The 24416-nt window shown below is 43.6% G+C and overlaps 1 protein-coding gene across 1 annotated transcript in view; it reads left to right on the plus strand.

Moving 5' to 3' along the window:
* The window catches only part of XRN1 (5'-3' exoribonuclease 1), a gene marked incomplete in the record, with an annotated part of 157849 nt that overhangs the window by 68062 nt on the left and 65371 nt on the right, over positions 1-24416 (plus strand). The window contains 6 exon segments of the mRNA XM_073625962.1: positions 4334-4437; positions 6918-7049; positions 7903-8065; positions 8168-8281; positions 14375-14473; positions 19679-19794. Coding sequence (XP_073482063.1) covers positions 4334-4437; positions 6918-7049; positions 7903-8065; positions 8168-8281; positions 14375-14473; positions 19679-19794 — 728 coding nt within the window.

Raw genomic sequence — 24416 nt, forward strand, 5'->3', positions numbered from 1 at the left:
GTTGTCAGTAGTTCCTGATGAACCTAATTGTATCCCTAGTGTTGTATCCCCTGAAGGACCAGAGGCTTCCGGGCAATCTGAACCACTGCGCCTATCTGGTATTGTGCCTACAGTCAACACTGCTGCTTCACCCCCTATCACCAAGGATGAACTGTCCTTGGTCCTAGCTGGGTTAGAGCACAGGATTGCTGGCATGATTGCCTCCATCCCACTGGGTGGCAAGAAGCGTGACAGATCCTCCTCCCTGGTGCCTCCTAGTTTGGAGCAAGAATGTGGAGGGCCTGGCATGAGTCTGCTTCCGAGCAATCTGGACATGAAGATATCCAGTTGATGTCTGCCTCTCACTCATAGAGGCTTTTGATCCTGTCTCTGACCGAAATGGTTCGTCTGCCTTTAAGTTGCCTTTTGCAGAGGTTACTAAGCCCACCTGGTCCTCTTTGGGGTCCCTGAGGCCTCTTTCCCCTTACACCCTCTGTTGGAACAGGCGGTGTATACGGATTGAGAACATCCTGACAGGATTTTGTTCCTCTTAAGAGGTTTTCCCTTTTATATCCCATGGATGAAACGTTTAAGAAGTGGAGCATGCCAACCGTAGATGCAGCAGTCTCTTCCTTAAACAAGAACTTGACTTGTCTGGTAGATAAAGCACAGGGCTTGAAAGACCCTGTTGACAAGAAATTGGAGTCCTTATTAAAGGCTTCCTTTTCTTTGGCCACTTCAGCTATTTAGCCAGCTGTTGCAGCAATTGGTATCTGCCAGTCCGTAAAGGATCAGGTCAGACGGGCCTAACCGGGTGGATGATCTGACTGAAAATAAGACAGATATTCCTTGAGCAATGTGTTTTATTGTTGACACCTTAAAGGATTGAATACAGCAGGTTTCTCGTTTGGCTCACTTGTCTGTACATATGCGCAGACTTTTGTGGCTTAAGAACTGGTCAGCCGAGCTTTCTTGTAAAAAATTATTGCCACGTTTCCCCTTTCATGGGGAACTTTTATTTAGTGATCATTTGGACAAATATATCCAAAAGATTTCCGGAGGGAAGAGTTGTATACTCACTGTGAAGAAAAGCACCAGGCGTTCCTCGTTTAAAACCTCAGGGACTGCTTCCTCAAGTATCTTTTATTTGTTATTTTACTTTTTTTTTATTTCTACTTTTTACAACATTTTTTTAATCACTTTTATTCCTATTACATGGAATGTAAACATCCTTTGTAATAGGAATCATTCGTGCCAGGTCGTTGTTAAGGAAGGATGTGGGGTCAATAAGACCCCACATCTCTTCTCCAGGCTGTAAAGCATGAGATTGAGAAAAAAAATTCACCGATCTCATGCTGACAGCTTCGAACGTGGCTTTGTTTACTTCCGGGAACCCGGGCATGACATCATAACGTCGCGTCTGGCCCTCCGACAATCATAGAGATGATGTCCCCTCCCGTCGCCTGTAAGAACGATCAAGCGGCGGAACTGCCGCTATGGTCGTTCTTATGGTGCACAGAATCGCCGGCTGAAAACAAGGATATCTGAATGATGCCTGTAGCTGATCATTCAGATATTCCCACTGAAAGTCCAGGATGTCATATGACTTTCTTGGGTGGGAAGTGGTTTGCTGCTCGGGTATCTGGATGATCTCATGCTCAGAGATCGCTCATTACAGGCGCTAGAACAGAGCTTAACATGCACAGTGCAGTATTAGAAAAGCTTAGGCTGGATCATAAATACCAAAAAGTCAGCCTTGAAACCTGCTCAAAGTCTAAAGTATTTAGGTCTGATTCTCGATACGGTCCAATCAAGGATATTTTTTGCCACCTGTAAGGATCTGTGCCCTGAAGGATCAGGTGCGTCAAATAAGGGGTACCAGACAACCCTTCATTCGGCTCTGTATGAGCCTTCTAGGGAGGATAGTGTCCTCCTTCGAGGCCGTGCCCTATGCTCAGTTCCATTCCAGGCCTATACAACAAGACATCTTGTTGGCTTTAAACAGAAGAGGACAAGCCCTGGATTATCCAATGTTCTCATCTCCCCGGGCACGCTTAAAGCCAAACTGGTGGTTGCAGGATTAGAACCTGTGAAAGGGAAAATCCTTCCTCTCGGTGGAGAGTACTGACTACAGATGCCAGTCTCTCAGGCTGGGGAGTGACCCTGCAGGGGCTCACAGCTCAGGGGAAAATGTCAAGGACAGAACACATCCTGCCCATCAATGTCCTGGAACGACGGGGAGTATGTCTGGCCCTACAGTCCTGAGCGGTGAAGCTTCAGGACTGCCCTATCATGGCCTATATAAACCACCAAGGCGGTACCAGGAGTCCTTCAGCTCTGATGGAGGTGAACCACATACTAGCCTGGGCAGAGGGACATGTGTAGATTCTATCAGCAGTCCATATCCCGGGGAGTAGAGAACTGGAAGGCAGGTTATCTCAGCCTCCAGCAGATCTGCCCGGGGAATGGTCCCTACACCCAGGGGGGTTCCAGGAAATTTGCCAGCGTTGGGGGTCGCCAGGGGTTGATCTATTGGCATCCAGGTTCAACAACAAGCTACAGCAGTTTGTGTCCCGAACAGGAGATCCTCTGGCAATCGGAGGAGATGCTCTGGTAGTTCCATGGGGCCAGTACTCCCTGGTTTATGCTTTCCCTCTGATCCCTCGCCTTCCACATTTGTTGCGAAGGATTTGGAGAGATGGGGTTCCAGTCATTCTGGTGGCATCAGCCTGGCCCAGAAGGCCCTGGTTCTTGGAGATTGTGAGACTGACAACGGGCCATGGATGCTTCCACATCGCCCCGATCTACTGTCTCAAGGTCCTATATTCCACCCCAATTTACAGTCTCTAAATTTGACGGCATGGCTATTGTAGCCAGGGTGTTAAAGGTCCGTGGCATCTCGGGATCAGTTGTGTCTACCCTAGTGAATGCTAGAAATGCTGTCACCTAGGAAGGTCTATCATAAGATCTGGAAGACTTATATTGCTTGGTGTGAATCCAAAAAATGACATAATCGGAAATAAGTGATTGGGAGAATTCTGTCTTTTCTACAGTCTACAGTCTATTTCTGTGGAAATCCGACTGGCTTTGAGTACAATCAGAGGTCAGATTTCGGCCCTGTCAGTATTCTTTCAAAGGCCTTTAGCCTGCCATTCACTGGTCCGAACCTTTTATGCAGGAGGCAACTCATTTTCTTCCCCCCATTAGGTCACCTATGAATCCTTGGGACTTGAACTTGGTGCTGTCTTTGTTACAGAAGCAACCATTTGAACCTATCAAGGAAATACCATTAGACTTGCTGTCACACAAGCTAGCCTTCCTGATGGCCATCACCTCGGCTAGAAGGGTGTCGGATTTGGCGGCCCTTTCGTGCAGGGAACCATACTTGATCCTTCACCATGACAGGGTCGTGTTATGACCTGTTCCATCCTTTTTGCCAAAAGTGGCGTCAGACTTTCATTTAAATCAGGACATTATTTTGCCTTCTTTTTTCTCTCAGCCTTGTTCCGCCGAAGAGAAACGACTGCATTCCTTGGACGTTGTCCAGGCAGTCAAGTTTTATTTGTCTAGGTCTGTGGAGATCTGAGGATCAGACTCCTTTTTTATTTTACCAAAAGGACCCAAGAAGGGCAGGCAGCTTCCAAGGCTGTCATTGCCAATTGGGTCCGTCAATTGGTCATTCAGGCCTATGGTCTGAAACGTAAAGCTCCTCCCTTTAGGGTGAGAGCTCATTCTACCAGGGGTGTAGGAACCTCCTGGGCTTTTCGCCATCAGGTATCTCTGGCTCAGATTTGTAAGGCTGCCATCTGGTCTTCAGTGCATAGTTCACTAAATTTTATAAAGTAGATGTTGGAGCAGCCCAGGATTCGACTTTCAGACGCAGTGTACTGCAGGCTGCCGTCTAAGGTCTGATGTCTATTGTTTGGCAGGCTGTCTCCCTTCTCTCAAGGATATTGCTCTGGGACGTCCCAGCAGGTAATGAATATTAGCCTAACTCTGTGTCCCATGATGTATGAAAAAGAAAATAGGATTTCTTTGTCATACTTACTTACCTGTAAAATCCTTTTCTTTGAGTACATCATGGGACACAGAGATCCCTCCCCTCTTTTTTGAGGATTCAGTGCTACCTCCTGTATGGGAGGGGTTATATAGGGGATTACTTCCTGTCTAAAGTCATTTGGTCTACCATTGTCCATTCACCTGGAGATGAAGTATAACCCAGCAGGTAATGAATATTAGCCCTACTCGGTGTCCCCTGTTGTATAAAGAAAAGGATTTTACAGGTAAGAATGACGAAAAAAATCTTATTTTTTCCATGTGTCTTTTTTTTTTTTTTTTTTCTTTTTTTCTTTAGAACGTGGAATCTGTGGCTTCAGCAGTTCTTGGGAAATCTGTGTTTGTTAACTGGCCCCACCTTGAAGAAGCACGTGTGGTTGCAGTGTCAGATGGAGATGTGAAGTATGTAAATATATTGCATTCCACAGCATAAATATTTTTCTGTCTGTTTGCAGTAGCAATTGTATAAGGCTAGGTTCACATCTGCACCTGTTCCCGCAGCAGCAAACCACCCGTGCAGAAAAATGCAGATGTATGCGGATGCCATTAATCCTATTGGCACACAGTACACACTGGAAATCGCTCCCGCACTGAGAACCACACTGCCCTTGCAGTTAACGTGCGGGCTGCAATTATAACTATGGAGGCTTGGCAGCCCATTCAAATGAATGGGCTGCAGTGCCCATGCAAAATGTGGCTCACAGTTCTACATCAGTGTGAACCAGGCCTTATTTGAGTATAAATGATCTGTATCAATTGCTTATTATTTGTTAAACTATTAAATCGTTAGTTTAGCAAAGTTCTTCTAGGGTTCCCCTGCCTCCTCGGTGGCAAAGAAAATGTATATAAAAATTGTGGTTAGTTCGAGGATAGAAACGTGGTTTGTTGTAGTGGTTTTAAATAAAGCAGAGCTGTGAGCAATTGGTACCTTGTATAGTGTCATCAATTACTTACAGGAGGCAGAACCAGGTGAACTTACTAGGCAATGGGAAAGTGCAGGGGACAAGGAGGGATTAGGCCACAGGTTGATAACGGCATAATAGAGCACCCTTGGGTTTTTGGGCTTTCAGGATGGTCATAAGATGCAGGTAGATATGTGAAGTTGCCTGCTTTAAAAATCTGAAAGTACTTGATAAGCACAAGGCAAAGGGTCTGCTTTTAACATAGAAGACTTTTAGTCAAAATATCTGAGCGCAGGAGGAGCCAACATCATATACAATCCCCAGCAGCACAATGCCCCCATGGGAAGGTTAAACGTATAATCTTAAAAAACAGTACTCAGAGAAATGTCCCAATATATTCAATCAAAGTCAAAATATATTAATTGGATATACTGTATAATAAAATATTTTCTCATGGCATCCTCACCAGATGGGTAGACCCTTACTGGGACTGGGTCCAGTAAAGCTTGCAATGTCAAACATGGCAATGAGGTCGATTTACTAAAGGAAAATATACTGTGCACTGCAAATGCAGTTGCTCAAGATCTGAGGGGAAGCTCTGCTGATTTCTATAACCCAATCATGTGCAAGCAAAAATGCTTTTTTTTTTTTTATTTTCCTTGCGTGTGATTGAGTATTCTTTGCAACATGAAGTATTACTTCATTTACTAAGCACTGGAGCAAGTGCATTTGCAAAATACAGTATATTTGCCTTTAGTAAATCAACCCCAATGTGTCTTGTTTAGATTTCATCCGCTTCCTCTCTTTGTATTCTCACCACATTCAGGTGCCATGTCTCATAAACAAAAACTTTTATAGTGCATGCAGTATGCTATGAGTGACAATATCCCCACTGCAGCTCAGTTTTGCTCACATTAATGTGAATAATGTATGCCACAAATCCGTGCTCTTCCATGCAGGCCGCTTTCCCCTTTGTTCATCTACCTTACCCAATAATTTAACTTTTGCGTGTCTCATAAATCACTCCTCCTAAATCTTGCTTCAACTGTCCTCGTTATGATGAATATTTGACCCAAAATGTCAACATTTCTTAGTGTAGCATTTCTTTAAAAAATATGTACCAAAAAACATTATTTACCAGAAATGTTAGCAGAATTGATTTTTTTGGTAAATAAGACTATAATAAGAGAAGACTTTGGACTTTTACCTATATTCTTCTAGAGCGCTCACACAACAGATTTCAGTGTTTCTCAGCACAGTCCTCAGGCACCACTAACCACTGTGTATTCCACACCTTTTCATATAATTACAGATGATTCCACGTCCCTGCTTCTTTTAAAGTGATAATAAAGTCTCCTTTTGTTTTTTTTTGTTTTTTTTTCTTTAAAAATAACAAGCATGTTCTTCTTACCTGCCCTGTGCAGAGGTTTTCCATGGAGTAGCCTGGATCCTCCTGTTCTTGGGTTCCTCGTTGGCGCTCCTGGCCCCTCCCTCCTGTTGAGTGCCCCCACAGCAAGCAGCTTGCTATGGGGGCACCCAAGCCGAGCCACAGCTCTGTGTGTCCATTCAGACACTGAGCCCCTATTCGGCCCTGCCCCTCTCTCTCCTCATTGACTAACTGACTTTGACAGCAGCGGGAGCCAATGGCACCACTGCTGTGTCGAGAGGGAGAGTCCCGGGCGGCTGAGGCAAGGTTGCACGTTGCTGGATCGAGATGGGGCTGAGGTAAGTATTAGGGGGGCTGTTGCACACTGAAGGTTTTTTTATCCTAATGCATAGAATGTATTAATATAAAAAACCTTCTGCCTTTACAACCACTTTAAACTGTAAGTGCCTCTGGAAAACATGACTTGTTGTTGATCTCCAAAATAATGAGCTAAAATTAGAGAACAGTTTTAGGGATGCTGGCTTTGGGTTTAGACTTTTCTTAATTGATTAGATATGTAATTTAGATGGTATGTTTTCTGCGATTGATTTCAGATTTTATTTGGAAGAACCTCCTGGAATTCAGAAGCTTTACACTGGTGGAGCTGTACCACCTACAAAATTAGTTTATCATTCTGACAAGGAGAGGAACATCTGGGTGAAGGAACTACAAGGAATCTCAGAACAGTGAGTTTAAATTAAAAAAAAGTCTAGTCATTAATATTATTAATGTATGTACTATATTTCCTTAATAATATAAAAGTTCAGAGTTTGGGTTTTTCACTACACATTTGAATTTCCTCTAGAGATCATACCTTTATGCTGGGTTTTGTTTTGCCAGTGGTAGATTTTCTGTCCAGGAGCGATTTCACAGCCAGCACTTATGAGCAGACTAAATAAATGTGCCCTTTCCTTTCACAGGCTTCTTAACACTTCCACTAAGCAATTACTGTGTACTCAGAGCTTTGCTATTCCAAGAACTGTAACCCTCTGCAATGTACAGTGCTCCCTATTGCTGCACGTACTATCCATATACAATACCCCCAACTGTAGCCATATGCCTGATCACACCCTTCACACACCTCCCTGTACATCACTTCCCCACTGCTCCACCTTCATGCAATGCCCTCTGCAACCATAGCCATCTGCCTAATTTTAAAAACGTTGCCACCACTGCAACAGTGCAAATCCATGCTTATTGATGCTCCTGCACTCTTTGGTAACTTTACCATCACTATAACAGTGCAACTCTCACTCATCCTCTCTGCTCCGAGAGCGTGAGCGCTGTTGATTGTACACTGGGTTTGGGGTATGCCAGCAACTTGGTCACCAGTGATCTTGTTCACTAGTGTAATGCCAGCCATTATTTCACCTTTGCTTGCAACAAATAATCCTGTTAATGTTTTAATTTGATACGCCTATAATAAAATACAGACATTTTTAGAGAAAAACTTTCCTGTTCTGGAGCATGCACACTTTTGCTATTATAGTCAAATTGCTTTTTTTCAGCACCATTCTTGTATTATTTTTTTATTATAAGATACCAAAGAAGAAAAGGAATTATCATCAATGACACATTAGTGCTGCTGTATGCTCAACTGCTTACTGGTCGTCGTTATCAGTTAACACAAAATGGAGAGGTTTACTTGGAGAAGCAGTGGTCCAAGCAGGTACTCCCCTTTGTATACCAGGCAGTTGTCAAGGTGAGCAAAGTATTAATATGCAGCATTGCGTTTAGATAATTGCACTTATTTATTATGTGGTGTTATAAGTGCAGATTTACTTACTTATGCTTCTCTTTGCAGGACATAACTGCCTTTGAATCTGGTTTTTCCCATTTTAAGACACTTGGAGAGCTGTACTCACCTGGGAGTACAGTCTTCATGCTCGGCATACCCTACTATGGGTCCATGGGAGAGGTGAGTTTTTACTAGAGCTCTTTAGCACTACATCTGTGCGTGTTTAGGTAAATAGAATGTCAAGTTCATTTAGTATTTATATTTAAACATTCCTGCGTAGCATCAGAACTGAATATATTTAAAATGTAACATGTTATAGTAGGCTGTCATGTGTGTGTTAATTTTTTTTTTCTTATACTTTTGAGTTACACAATAGTACAGTCAAAAAGAGTAGCGTTTCCAAGCTATTCCACATACAGTCCTATATCATCTTGGAAAAATCTACAAATGTGAGAATAAACACTCTGGTGTTTCTGGTTAATGGCAGGACAATTAAGTGACTCCAGCCAGGGTCCATTCATACCAGAACGTCTTGCGGGAAACCCGTGTTCTTAACAAGTTCTCTGCACTGCCTCAAAAAAGCACTGTGCGAGATCTGCAGCTTGTCAGTGTATTCCTAACCTCACACCAAAAGCAGATCGCAAACAAAGTGCTTTGCCTGCACCGATGTTTAGACTGCACCATGCGATCCAGTTGCAGTGCGTTTTTTAAAAGTATGCACTACTTTTGATGCTATCCAGTGCGATTTCAGACAATACAAATTAATGTGCTAAAAATTGTACCGCACTGAATTGCATTGAAACGTGGCCTACGTTCCTATGTGATTTAGGTGTGAAACAGCCCTTCAAGCGGAGGTCCGCCCACCGCTGCAAAAATGAAAAGCCAGCAGCTGCTGACTTTTTTAATAATCAGACACTTACCTGTCCCGAGTCCAGCATTGTCGGCACCACAGCTGATGTTTCCATCAGCTGTCAGGTGCATGCCGCCTCCATTGCGAGTAAGGGAACCCGGCAGTGTGTTCTTTCAGCTTCACGCCGGGAACCCTACTATGCATGCGCGAGGCTCTGCTCCTCTCTCCTACTAGCCCGGCGACAGGAGGAGGGAGCCCCAGTCGTGACGTCAATATCTGCGGCTGAGGCTCCCAGAAGTGGGGAAAGCATATCTGTGAAAGACGGGTATGCTGTCCCCCTGAAGGGTGCCAGAGGGAGGGAGGAGTACAAGGAGTGGAAGTTCCACTTTTGGGTGGAACTCCACTTTAAGATGGATTGGAAGGAAGCATCTGACTCTTCGGCTTTGAGGACTGTCAAGACTGAAATGGCAACAGAGGGTTCTGACAAGAAGGAGGCCTTGTAAGCAAGAAAGCACAGAAAAAGTATTGAAGTTTAATACGAAAGCATAACAAATGTATGAATGGGGAGAGGTGGATAGGGTATGGAGGGGGAGGGGGAAGAGGAAGTGGAAGTCTAGGACGTATTTCCCGCTGGGTGAGCACGTAAAGTCTAACCAATGGCTATGGCTAGCAACGGCCATAATTTCCTTCATTGATGTGATTTCGCAGACCTTTGCGAACCAGAGGCTTATTTGTTGGGGTTGTTTCGTTTACAGTAAAGTGAGATGCATATCTAGGTCACACTCAGTAAGTATAGCAATAGAGATTGTTTGTATTGTTTCATTGCAAGGTGTCAGATTGAGGCAGAAAGCCACCATGTTATCCATCATGCAAATATCTGTCCGTTGGAAAATCATAGTGTTACCTTGTTCCAGAAGCTCCCAATGTCTGGTGAAGACCAAAAGGTATTCAGTAGGAATACTTCACTTTGTTGTCATCTCCAACAGAGGGGTGAGCACTGTGGAATGAGCTTGTGAAGAATTTTGGGGACCCTATAATAATGCAAAAGTAATTTTAAAGCCAGTCTCCTAAATCCTGCTAGATGTGGGTTATCTATAGGATCCTATTCATTTGCCGATTTGTGAAAGTGGTATCTACATCTTTTCCCATTTAGAGAAGTATAGTGGCAAATGCGGTTCTGGAGGATAAGATGGGATGTGACATACTAGGGAGAGCCCATTACAGATTGGATCTGTGTCTGAACAGAGTGCCTCAAACTCCGTGATTGTGGTTCACAAGTCTTTGGGATATCAGAAAAGCATCAATAATTAACCTCAGCCCAGAAATGGTGTAATTGAAGTTTTCATAGGGCTGAGAATGGCAGAAAAAGCTCCATCCCTGGTTGGAATTGTGGCTGACCTACTATTGGAGTCATATACGCTGGCATCTGTATGGCTAGAATAGGGCATCTGTGTGACCTTAATATGATAAGGGTTCTTCCCTATCCCAGGGTGACTATTAATCGGCTTGGGTGTCTCATTTATGAGTCAGGGAGGGAATGCCAGCAGTGTATCAATCATTGCTTGTTCCACTTGGACCCATTATTTTGTGTGTTTACACCAGAATAAAATATGGCTCATATGGTCTGCTCTGTGATATTCAATCGGCCGGGAAATCCAGTATCACCCCTGGACTTAGCTGATACTAGGAGTATCTGGTTGTAGTTTGGAAGCCGACAGGAATCTGCTCAATTCCTTTTACCTGTTCAAAGTAATATTTTGGGATCCCTGCTGTTATGGTCTGGAGGAAATATAAAATTAATGGTAGAAAATTAATCCTTAAGGAGAAGTAGGGCTAAAGCTCTTTTGGCCCTACTTCTCTTATGGGTCACAGAAGTGCACTACTGTGACCTAGATTCAGCTGACAGCGAGCTACAGTCTGCTTTTAGCTGGCATCACTCAGCCGGTCCAGGCTCTAGAGGGATCCACCCAAATGCCTGAGCGGCAGCTGACTCGGCCTCTCTGCGTGCCGCTGACAGCCTGAGCCAGTCGCTCCTTCCCCACTCCACAGCCCAGCACAGAGCAGTGACTAATATTGTTTCTAGCCATTTAGGGAAGTTGCACCCTAAGCCGAGAACTCTTAACATGTTGTGCATACATGTACAAACCACAGGATCAAATTGTAAAAGTACAAAATGGTAGTGTGATGATCCCAATGAACTGCATTTTGTGTCCTGGTCATATTGTCTTTTGCCTCTCTCTCTCTCTCTGAGGTGCACCTGATCATGATAATTGATTAAATGGATGATGGGGTACAATCTGTAAATTTTTTTTTACAAAAATTCAGAGGTCTACATTTAACACATTTCTGATATTTGTTTTAAGTTAAAATCATTTTTTTTGCTAGAAAATTACTTAGAACCCCCAAACATTATATATTTTTGTAGAGACCCTAGAGAATAAAATGGTGGTTGTTGCAATATTTTATGTCACACTGTATTTGCGGAGAAGTCATTCAAATGCAATTTTTTGGGAAACAATTACACTTTAATGAATTAAAAAAAAAAAACCTAACCGTAAAGGTAGCACAATTTTTTTTTTGTATAGTGTGAAAGATTTTACGCCGTGAGAATCGTGATCTTTTTATTAGAAGAAAAAAATTGTGATTCTCATTTTGGCCAGAATCGTGCAGCTCTACCATGAAGCCATCTGGACCAAGGTTTTTATGTGGTTTGATGTCTTTCAGTGCATCTAGTCATTTTTTTTACTGTAATGGGCTCTTCCAAGGGGAGACTCTCCATTTTTAGTTGGGGAAGACCTGATTTTGTTGGGTACTGGTGTATCTTATTCATTTTGTGAGCCTATGAGTGAGGGTTTTTGGTATGAATTATAAAGATCTTTGTACTCTTGGAAGTGCTTGGCAATCTCTGCCAAGGTCTGGAGAAGTCTGCCATTGCTAGAGTCTACATGTGAGATATAAGATCGCATCCTGGCTTTATTTAGGGCCCTTGCCAACAGTTTCCCCACTCTTAAAAATACTTTCTGACTCGCAATGCCAGTCTTCACCTTATGTAAGGGGAGGAGGTCACTAAGGTTGAATCAGGTTGATTCAAACCTGGAGTTAGAGTAGATGGCCCCATCGGCATGACATGCCCTCCTCTCGGACACACTGAAGGTGAAGTAGTTGTCTTCTTAAATATAGAATCTGACTGGAAAGATCTAGCAGGAAGAATATAAAAGCTCCATCAAACTAACACTGTATTGTTCTCCCAAGCCTTTCTTGTTAACTTCTCCTTAAGCGCAAAAAAAGTGAATGCAGCAGAGAATGCCCCATGGACCATTCCTGTTTGCTGAGTCTTTTTAACCAGCTGCCTGGTGAATTCTATCTAACTCAAAAGAGAGTTCTCTATTTAGCTGTGTATTAAAAAGTGTCTTCATCACTGTAAGTTTTTCAGGTGCAGACCCATGATGGCATTCAGAACTCCCCATATTCCCACATTTCACTGACTATGGTTTTTTATTGTTGTCAACTTTGAGTCTAAGATGGGTGAGAGCCTAGATGTTGGAGGTATGAGTTGTCCCCAGTACCAAGATTATAAATTTCAACCTAGCCTGTGAGCCCTTCAGATTAAATACCCTAGCTCCCACTTGAGAGACCTGTCTGATTTTTGAGATTCCCTGCTTTAGAATCCCATGCATCCTTTGTGCTAATGTATCAAGGTCCAACTGGAAGGCCGAATACAGGATTCTGAGCTCTCTGCTGAAAACCACCATCATGTCTCTCAAAGTGTGGTAGTCCTTTGAATCTGCTGGGGAGTCTAGATGCAAAATTGGTGGTGTGTCTTTTGGGAAGTCCCTGTAGGTGTCATTTGTCGGAGCTTCCCCACTCATGTCACTAGTCCGGTGACCCTCTTAGCTGCTACTGTGGCTAAGGAAGATGGCTTATGAGTTGATGCCATTTTGCTGCTGGTGTCTTCCTTTTATTCTATGGGTGTAGTGCTGAAAACATTTGTACCACCATGCATCACAATTGTTATGCAGTTATTTTCCTGAAATACTGTTTTTGGTTTGTGGCAAGTATGTTTTCTGTTCCTGCGATAAAACATTTCTAACATATAAAGTCCCATTCTTCCTTTTTTTCCTTTTTGCTCAGTCTTTAGCACTTTGTTTCATAAGGCCTGGTCTTTGGCTAGATGTTAATTTGCAAACGGTATTCTTCCTCCAAAATAATTTTTTGACAGCAAATACTTTTTAACACCTCTCATGCCAGTTGAATTGATGCAATCTCTTTCTGATTGTACATGCATGCATTCCAACCCCAACTGTTGCATGAGTTATATGAACAACCCATGATGAAATTAGGGGCTCTTGGAGACTTTTTAGGATCAAGCTGTTTGCTATTGAGTTGAATTTGCTGATCCGGCCAGTGCTTCAAAACTTTGCAGCCATTTAAATTCTACACTTCTTGATTGATTTCCTTACAGTGGAAAAATTAATTTCAAAATATTTGGTGATCTTTAATATCTATTGCCAGACCCATAAACTATTGCTCTTGACACAGAAACACCACGCACATCACCTTTTATATGTATGCACTGTTTGAATTAAGATCTAATGTTTGCCTTGTAAAATATGTTCTCAACAATTTCCATGGGGGGTGTACGTAATGTTTCACCTGTAGACTGAGATCTTAAGTACAGGTATAGAGCACCTTTAGACTGGCTTGCATATACTGTGTACACATAATGACAAGAGGATACATTGTGTCCCCCCTGACAAAGTGGTGTCCACACCATGCAATGCGCTTGGTTTTGTGCTCCTCCCTGTCTGCTCTTCTTGTATACTGTATTTAGTTTTTTGGGGGTTTTTTTGCAACTATTTCATTAGTATTTTACCTGGATGCTGCCAACTGTTTTACTTTTTTGAACTTGTATACTAGCATATTGGAAGAAGTACATTTGCTTATGTATAGTATGTGACATTTCATGTTTTACAAAAACATGTTTATGTGGGTTTTCACTATTTGTATCTGTGTACACAGTATTTCCCATGTATTTATAGCCAGTTTGCATGGAAACTATACTTCTACTTTAAATTCCATTCTATACCCTGGGGGAGCAGTCTTCCCTAGAAGGGGGACTGTGTGTTTTACATACTCTGTATGGCCAAAATATTGTTTTTTACATGTTTTGCTGCATGAATAACAAATATCCTATAGATTATTTTAACATATAAAGAGTGAATAAATTATATCTTTGTTGAAACAGTATTTTTTAATGTGCTGGCTGATATATACTGTAGATTTTTCATTCTAGCAAATGATTGCCTTCTTGGCTTAACACATCTTATTTTTCTAGTACAACACTGGTTATTTTTTGTTTTTTATTTATTAATGCTATGACTTCATTTAAATATGTTTTTTTTAATTTGCCTATGCTTCTATAGGTTCAAGACTCTTCTGATGTTCTCAGTGAGAACAGAGTTCGTGTTCTATTTAACGTTCCCTGTGAACCGCAGCTAGATGCCTTAATACAGAACCAGCATGTAAGTTGTTTTATTGCAGTTTAGTAATACGCTACTTTGTTTTGAATGCTGTTCAGTTTAATTGCTGTTTTTGTATTCCGTTTTTCTTGCTTGCAATGTGTATCCATGTTATTTTTCATAGCTTTCCTGTGTGTTTTCCACAGAATTTATAGCAAATTCTGGAAGCTCCCAACTGTTTTTTTAATAAGTGTAATTATTGATTTTGTAAAAATATGCATTTAGATTCGGAAGCAGCGCTCCTTATTTGTAGTGAAAATTGCCATTCATACCATTTAGTTCTCAGGGAAAGGGAGCATAAGGCCTCATGTACACTGCTGCTCCTAAACGGACGTTTAGAACTCTCCTCTGTTATCTTATCAGTACATGTACACAGGGTTGTTTACAGTCGTTTCTAGGCAGTTGAGTTTAGAGCCTTTTTTTTTTTTGGAACACAAAAAAATGGATTCAGAAGCTGAGTTTAGAGTCATTTCAAGCTCTTCTAAACGTGGCTAAACACGGTAACTCGCGATTAGCCGCGTTTTGTTTACAGCTGTTTTTTAATTTTTGGCTAGTTTGAACAAAAAAAATAATATATATTTTTTAAAATTTAAAATGCTTCTAAATGCAAACGCAGCAAAATGCCACTAAATGCTGCGTGTAAACATGACAAAACAGACGTTTTAAACGTGTTACTATCTGACTCCAATTTAGCATCTCTACCCCCTAGGCACCGCAGTTTCCTGTCATCACTGCAGAATTTTAAGGGGTTGTTTCAGACCTTATTGATGCAGTGTGTACTACCCTACATTTGGAGGATCTGGAGGAGCCTTCTGTCAAAAAAAAAAAAAAAAAAAGTGCACGGAACTGCATCTGGTGTGAGCTTGCCCCAAGCAAGCTACCCGGTTCCTTCCAACAGACTTCTATTGGGAATGATCATATCTTTACCTGTGCTAGCAATAACAACTTAACACTTCCCCATTCGATCCCATGGCGATAAAAGCCTAGCTGGGTCAAAATCAAGATTATTACTTTTTTTTTTTTATATGGTCAATAAAGGTAGTACAACTTTTGGCCTGTGACCTGGTTTTATATAGCATGGCTACAGTCACACAAGCAGCCAGAGGTGGATAGTTTGCCGTGTTCAGAGGCGAACAAATGACTCTTCCGGACGCAGCAGCACTGTGGGCACATAAATCTTGTGAATTAGCTGCGGACAAACATCTGCAGTAATGCTTGCCCTGGGCACACACTGTTCCTCTTGTGCAGCCTGCCTGTTCCCCTCATGCAGTTTGCCAGTGTCTGAATGCAGCCTCACCCGTGCCAGGATCAGAGCAGCGATCTCCGTGTGTCCTGGAGCTGTGAATTGAATTGCCCGGGAGGCTGCAGGAACAATGTCCCGCCTCCTGTAATCATGTCACGCTGATTCAATGTCCCGCCATTGGATCAGTGTGCCATCTGTCACAGGAGGCGGGACATTGTTACTGCAGCTGCCCGGGCAATTCAATTCACAGCTCCGTGACACACACAGATCGCTGCTCTGTGAGGAGGAAGGAAGGGAGGAGAGAAGGCGAGAGGACTGGGACGAGCCAAGAAGATGCCCCAGCATTGGGCGGCACCAGGGGGTGGGGCCCTGCCCAGGCCCCTTCCCCATTTTCGGCCAGAATTCTCTTTCTGCAAATTGCTGAAAAGGCCACTTTCGGCCGATATGTTTCGGCGGCCGAAATTTCGGTGCATCCCTAAAAAATAAGTATTTGATCCTCTGCCAACCAACAATAATTCTGGCTCTCACAGACTGGCTACAGTATGTGGTACACAGATTAATCCTGTCAATTTTAAGAAGGTGCCCTCCAACGGCAACTTATGTGTATAAAAGACACCAATCCACAGAATCTCTTTCTTCCATTCAAACCTAATCATCATGGGCAAGACCAAAGAGCTGCCAAAGGACATCAGGGATAAGATTGTGGACCTGCACAAGGCTGGAATGGGCTACAAGACCATCAGCAAGAAGCTTGGTTAGAAGAAAACTGTTGGAACGATTATTTACATATGAAAGAAATACAAAATAACCATCAATCGCCTTTGGTCTGGAGCTCCATGCAAGATTTCACCTCATTGGGTAAAGATGATCAGTAGAAAAGTGAGGGATCGAACCAGAACCACACAGTAGTTGCTTGTGAATGACCTCAAGGCAGTTGGGACCACAGTCACCAAACTAACCATTAGTAACACTATACGCATCCATGGATTGAAATCCTGCAGCGCCTCCAAAGGTCCCCTTCTTCAAGAAGGCACATTTACAGGCCCGTCTGAAGTTTGCCAATGAACATATAAATGATTCAGAGAAGGATTGGGAGAAAGTGATGTGGTCAGATGAGACCAAAATTGGGCTCTTTGGCATTAACTCGACTCACCATGTTTGGAGGAAGAAAAATGCTGACTAAGAACCTTAATGCATATACCATCCCTACAGTCAAACACGGAGGTGGAAACGTTATGCTTTGGGGCTGTTTCTCTGCTAAAGGTACAGGCTGACTTTGCCACATTGAGGAGGCATTGGATGGGGCCATGTATTGTAAAATCTTAGATGAGAACCTTCATCCAGAACACTGAAGATGGGTCGTGGATGGGTCTTCCAGCATGACAATGACCCAAAACATACCACCAAGGCAACAAAGGAGTGGCTCGAGAAGAAGCACATTAAGGTCATGGAGTGGCCTAGCCAGTCTCCAGGCCCTAATTCTGTAGAAAATGTATGGAAGGAGACGGCCAAGATTTAAGGTTTTAGAGAAGATCTGTAAAGAAGACTGGACCAAAGTCCCTTCTGAGATTTGTGCATACCTGTCAACCAACTACAAGAAATGTCTTACCTCTGTGCTTGCTGACAAGTGTTTCTCCACCAAGTACTAAGTCATGTTTTGTTTGGGGATCAAATACTTATTTTACTCACTAAATTGCAACTCAGTTGATAACATTTGTTTTATGTGTTTTTTTCTGGATTTTAGTTTGATATTCTGTCTCTATCATTTAAAATGCACCTATAACCAAATGTATAGACCATAGTTACAAAGACTATATATTACATAGTTACGCTAGTTCAACGTATGTATCATACCTGGCTGATGGCCCTGAATGCTGGAAACACTGAAGTAGCCACAATATTTCAGTGATCTCCTCTTGCTTCCAGGTTTTATATTTGGTCACTGGCCTGATGCAGTGTGAACAGAGGAGGTCAGCCGCTCGGCACAGGCATCAGAGTGTTCTCTGATTAAACGAGGCGGAGAGACAGCGCTCTCCACCTCGTCCAATTAGAGAATGCTTTGCATTCATTCAGAAAATGCATTCTCTAAATGGCTCCCGGGCTGAGCAACCAACTGAATTATACCATAACGTTTACCATGCTAATGGATTTATTCTTTAAATATTATCCAAACCTACTTCCAATACACACTGAACATATTTTGGCACTGTCCTTGTACTCACAAAATACTCTCTAATTACATTTCCTCAAGAGAGTTTTACAGACACTCATAAATCTTTAAATCTGGGGTCAGCAACCTTTTCCACAGAAGTGTCATCATTTTTTCAAGACCGACAAAAAACTCAGGCGCTGCCAGATGACAATCAACTAAAAGAGATGTCATGTTAAACTCATTGTTATATAATAATTATATTTAACATGCCATCAGCAGCACAACTGTGAGTGCAAAAATTAACTGGTGCACACCAAAAAATTGTTCATATTTACAGAACTAAAAAGTAATCTGGACTTACAGTTTCAGTATCATCACTAGCCTTGTTTTTTATGGCTTAGTTGTGACATGTCTGGCCTGTAGGTTGTTAATTTCAGCTGCACTAACTTCTAGCAACAATACAAAAAGTAGGGCATTTTATAAATGTTTTTTACCCTACTATCAATTTATGATCCGGTCTCAATGGCTCAAAATAATCCACTCAAAACCATATAGAGACAAAAGAGCTTGTACCAACCATCACATTCACATTTGAATGGTAGAAAATCTTTATTGTCAAAATTGCACCATATTGAGTTGAGTTTAGTCTAATATAAATCTATATAACGCACAAATCTCCCTCCGCCTTAAAAAAAAAACAAAAAAAAAAACGCTGCCAATTACAACACATTTAAACAAGAAAGCTACTGAAGAAATGTAAAAAGGAAAAAAAAACATAGAAAATAATATAACCTACCTTCCTATTTATTAATTCTATCAGCATAATGATTAAAAATAGTTACTGTTGATTAGTTACTGTTGATTATGAGAGTTTACTTCCGCTTTAAAGAATAACCTGATTGATCAATGCTTTAAACTGGGCTACAGTAGAGTAGGATGTCTCTGAGAAATATTCTAGTATAATGCGGCCAATCTGCCTGGGGTTCAGTGCTTTATTTAGAGCTTGGGCTGGCTGTACATTCCATTTTTTGCAATCTGACTGGAAGTACATTTGATAAATGACATACAGTTCAATCGGTCTATTATTAACTGCTGTCAGTGCCAAAATGTGGGAAGAACAAATATCTTCCTGATCCGTCTTAGCAGTCAATGAAGTTAAAGTGTTACTAAACCCACAACAGTAAAATCGGTCTGTATATGCAGAATAGCATGCTTGTTATACTCACTGTGGAACTTAAAGGGTTAATCCTCTGCATTGTGCAAAAAGGCTGTTTTATCCTGTATGCACAGATCCTTCCCTCCTGCACTGTCTATCTGGGGAAAGCCAGCTAACACAGACAGAGTAGCCAACCTGCACATGCTCAGTTGTGTCTTTTTATGCCGGCAAGAATAATTGTTCTCAGTGCTAGCCAGGTCCCATGATATTGGCATCACACATGTGAAAATCTCCTCCTTCCTGAACTCTCAGCACTGAAGAAACTGTGCAGTTTATCATGTAACCGTGGTGTGCAGTTTATCATGTAACTGTGGTATACAGGTCATCCAAAAAGGTATATAGTGACAACATTTGAATGTAAAAAGATGATTTATAAGCTGTGAGCACTGTGGAGGGGGGGGCGCAGATGAACTATTTTCATATTACTGGGTTTAGTAACACTTTACGTGTGTAACAAGTGGAATAGTAATGAACCTTCTGGGGCCTTGGGACTTTAAAACTCATATGGGTGGGTAGTTTTTTGTTTAGTTCCTTTTGCTAGGTCATCCTCCACATATATTTGATTTTTTTTAATGTTATTGTTTTCCATTTGTTTAGAAATTTTCTGTAAAATATAACCCTGGATACGTTTTGGCAAGTCGTCTTGGAGTGAATGGATACCTTGTTTCCAGGTTTTCAGGAAGCATTTTTATTGGCAGAGGCTCCAAACGAAAGTAAGTTAATATAATCACAAAAATCATGTTGTGGTTTTTTTTTTTGCTTTACTAAGTACGACTTCTTCACTGGTCTCTGATAATGTTTTGCTTTCACTTACAGCTCGCCTTAATAATAACCACTTACATTTTTTCTAGTTGATATATTGCAGCTTATATTTTCATTTGTTTAGTAGAAGACACAGTACACATAGGGGTGTTCGCTCGTTTTAATGCTCATCTATAAACTGTGGTCAAAAACTCTAAACATAGCAGAGCTTGTTTACACACGCACATTATTATTATTATCCTTATACAAGATTTATATAGCGCCAACAGTTGTCATAGCGCTTTACAATATGAGGGCAGCTAGTAAAGTTACAATACAATTCAATACAGGAGGAATCAGAGGGCCCTGCTCATAGAGTTTACAATCTAGGAGGGAGGGTCAAGAGATACAAAAGGTAATAACTGTGGGGGATGATCTGATGGAGAAAAAAAAAATTGTGCAGTTGTTAGGTGTGGGCAGAATAGGCTTCTCTGAAGAGGAGAGTTTTCAGGGATCGTTTAAAAGCAAACAGAGTAGGAGATAGCCGGACAGACTAGGGAATTCCATAGTCTAGGATAGGAGAGGTTCGGGAATAATCCTGGAGACAAGCATGGGAGAAGGTGACGAAGGAGCTGGAGAGCAGGAGGTCTTGGGAGGAACGAAGAGAAGGATTTGGTTGGTATTTTGAGACTAGGTTAGTGATGTAGCTGGAGGCTGAGTTGTGGATGGCTTTGTAAGTTATTGTTAGTACTTTGAATTTCATCAGTTGGGTGAGTGAAACCAAGTGGAGGGATTGGCAGAGAGGAGTAGCAGACACGGAATGATTGGTAAGGTGGATGAGCCTGACAGCAGCATACTTTCCATTTTTATTTTTTCCATCTGGGTGCCGCTGGCGAGCTTTCCTTTTTACTTCCTGTCCCATAGCCAAAACAGGAAATTAGAGTAAATCTATCCAAAGTGAGGGAATCCCTGGTTGTCACTAAGGTAACCAACTTGAGGGTCCCCATTGGAAGATTTCCCGGCTAATACAACTCAAAAGTCAGGTTTTTCTTTTATTTTCACTTTGTTATGATGGTAAACATGCCTAATTGAGAGGGTCAATCTCCTTAATGGGGCACAGACAGTAATATAAACCTGACTGATGTTCTAATCGGTCTCCACTATGTCCAATAGTAAAAAATAAAGTTTTGTGTTTAGTTATTCTTTAAGCCAGGGTGTCAAACTCACTTTCATCGCAGGCTGTATCAGCAGTATGGTTTCTCCCAAAGGGCTGATTGTATCTGGAGTGAGCTACATACAGAGTGCAGAGTTCAGGGTTGTGCTGTGTACAGCATTCAGGATTTAGGGGTGTGTCATGCACAGTGTGAAACCCCAACCCCCCCAAGCTTCCTCGCATCTCTCTCTCCTACCTGGCCCAGCTCTATTACCTCCTTGTATAGGCAGCTCTGCCTTGCAGGGAGATTGTTCTCTCTCTCTGTTTCTGTGTCAGAAACCATGAAATCAGGTTGAGCCAGAAGTACAGTTAAATCACACTTGTTTAATAATAAAAGTAAAAAGAACAAACGTAGTCAAACAATAGCCAAAGTTCAGTAACTGAAACGGAAAGTCAGCCAAGCCAGAAGTCGGGGATCAATTTAGTGGAACAGCAAGCAGGATCTGGAGCCAGAAGGAATGTCAGCAAAGCAAGTCTTGAACAGGATCGCAGGAGAGGAGTTTCTGTGATGTTGACCAACGAGAAGGCAGAGATCCACTGGACTAAACAGCTTAAGTAGGCAGGACTGACGAGCAGGATATCAACAGCTGAGTAACTATGGAGAGATAGGAGCTGGCAATTAGCCGACAGCTGAGCAGCCAGCTCTGAGAAGGAAGGGTTAAGCCCAGCCTTGAGGCTGGGTTCACACTGGTCCGACAAACTCTCCGACATTGGGAGCTCATGTCGCATGACGTGTGAAATTCAATGTTTCCCTATGGGAGCCGTCCTAACTGGTCCGACACAAGTCGTTCCGACTTTAGAAATGCTCCCTGTACTACTTTGGTCCGACTTTGATCCTACTTCAGCCCATTGACTATCATTGAAGTCGGATCAAAGTCGGATCGCCGTCTCGCATGATTCGACTTTGGCATGCGACTTGTGCTCAGATGATCTTGAGGGGGAACTCCGTGCCAAATTTTAAATAAAAAAACCGGCATGGGTTCCCCCTCCAAGAGCATACCAGGCCCTTGGGTCTGGTATGGACCTTAAAGGGAACCCCCCTACGCCGAAAAAATGGCATGGGGTTCCCCCCAAATCCAATACCAGACCCTTATCCGAGCACGCAGCCCGGCTGGTCAGGAATGAGGGTGAGGATGAGCGAGCGCCCCCCCCCCCCCCCTCCTGAACCGTACCAGGCCGCATGCCCTGAACATGGGGTGGTGGGTGCTTTGGGGCGGGGGGGGGCCTTGTGGCCCCCCCCCGCCCCAAAGCACCTTGTCCCCATGTTGATGAGGACAAGGGCCTGTGGCCGTTGGTTGTCGGGGTCTGCGGGCGGTGGGCTTATTGGAATCCGGGAGCCCCCTTTAATAAGGGGGCCCCCAGATCCCAGCCCCCCACCCTTTGTGAATGAGTATGGGGTACATCGTACCCCTACCCATTCACCTAGGGAAAAAAGTGTCAATGAAAAAACACAGTACACAGGTTTTTAAAGTAATTTATTAGGCAGCTTCGGGGGGTCTTCTTCCGACTTCGGGGGTCTTCTTCCGACTTCGGGGGTCTTTCCAGCGTCTCCTCCCAGTGTCCTGATCTTCTGCCGGCTCCTCCGCTATCTTCTGCAGCTCTTTTGCTAGCGGTGACCTGGAGTTCTGCCTTCTGGTCTTCTTCCGATGTTGACAAGACGCTCTCTCCAGCTGGAATGCTCTCTGAGCGCTCCGGAATGGACTTATATAGGCGGTGACCCTGCCCACTTATGAGGTCATAATCCAGGGGCATGCTGGGACTGTGCCGTCATAAGGGGGCGTGGTCACCGGGTGATGTTGACCACACCCCCTTATGACGGCACAGTCCCAGCATGCCCCTGGATTATGACCTCCATTAGGGGGCGGGGTACCCACCTATATAAGTCCATTCCGGAGCGCTCAGAGAGCATTCCAGCTGGAGAGAGCATCGTGTCAACATCGGAAGAAGAGAAGAGGGAAAAAGACCAGAAGGCAGACGTCCGGGACACCGCTAGCAAAAGAGCTGCAGAAGATAGCGGAGGAGGCGGCAGAAGATGAGCACACCGGGAGGAGACCCCCAAAGTCTCGAAGAAGACCCCCGAAGTCGGAAGAAGACCCCGGAGCTGCCCAATAAATTACTTTAAAAACCTGTGTACTGTGTTTTTTCATTGACACTTTTTTCCCTGCGTGAATGGGTAGGGGTACGATGTACCCCATACTCATTCACAAAGGGTGGGGGGCCGGGATCTGGGGATTCCGATAAGCCCCCCCGCCCGCAGACCCCGACAAACAACGGCCAGGGTTGTCGGGAAGAGGCCCTTGTCCTCATCAACATGGGGATAAGGTGCTTTGGGGTGGGGGTGGGGTGCAGGGCGCCCCCCTGCCCCAAAGCACCCACCCCCCCATGTTGAGGGCATGCGGCCTGGTACGGTTCAGGAGGAGGGGGGGGGCGGCGCTCGCTCGTCCCCACCCCCATTCCTGACCGGCTGGGCTGTGTGCTCGGATAAGGGTCTGGTATGGATTCGGGGGATACCCCCACGCCGTTTTTGCGGCGTAGGGGGGGTTCCCCTTAAGGTCCATACCAGACCCAAGGGCCTGGTATGCGCCTGGAGGGGGGAACCCATGCCGGTTTTTTATTTAAAATTTGGCGCGGAGTTCCCCCTCAAGATTCATACCAAACACAGTGCCGGGCATTGGCGGGGATCTAAGTCGGATCCCTGTTCATTAAAAGTCGGACGCATGCCGGCTTCATGTCGCAGGGCAAAGTCGGATCCAAAGTAGGACGGCTGTTGTGTAGCACCAGTGTGAACCCAGCCTGACATTCTGGAGATCTATCCCCACCATTATTGCATGCAGGAATCTGTTAATTCTGGCAGCCACTGAGAGCAAAGCATTCCCTTATAAACACAGAAGGCTGACAACGGTGACAACAAGTGATGATGCCAAGAGGGGAAGGGATGACCTCATATTTTACATTACACAGCCCCTGCACCTCTGGACCCTTTACATTACACAGCCCCCCCTGCATATAACCCCCCCCCCGCAGCTCTCCCCTTTCCTACCTTGCCCCATTCAGAGAAGGAGACAGCGCAGAGCAGGAAGCTGAATGAGAACACGGGTGAGACACACTGCAGCGCTGATATTACGGCTGAAGCTTCCGGGGTTTATTTTTCATATTAACAAGCTGGTGATTGGTTGCTAGGACCACCTAGCAACCAATCACTTGGAAAGTTAACTCCGGAAGCTCCTGCTGTCTTATCAGGGCTGCTGTGTCTCTTCCGTGTTCTCATTCAGCTTTCTGCTCCGCTCTTACTTAAAATGGCCGGGGACCGGGTGCATGTGACTTCACCATGTGCACTGACGGGCCAGGCACGGTCCACGGGCTGTAGGTTGCCGACCCCTG

Source organism: Aquarana catesbeiana, linkage group LG04 (genome assembly GCF_042186555.1).
Source record: "Aquarana catesbeiana isolate 2022-GZ linkage group LG04, ASM4218655v1, whole genome shotgun sequence".
Lineage (NCBI taxonomy): Eukaryota > Metazoa > Chordata > Amphibia > Anura > Ranidae > Aquarana > Aquarana catesbeiana.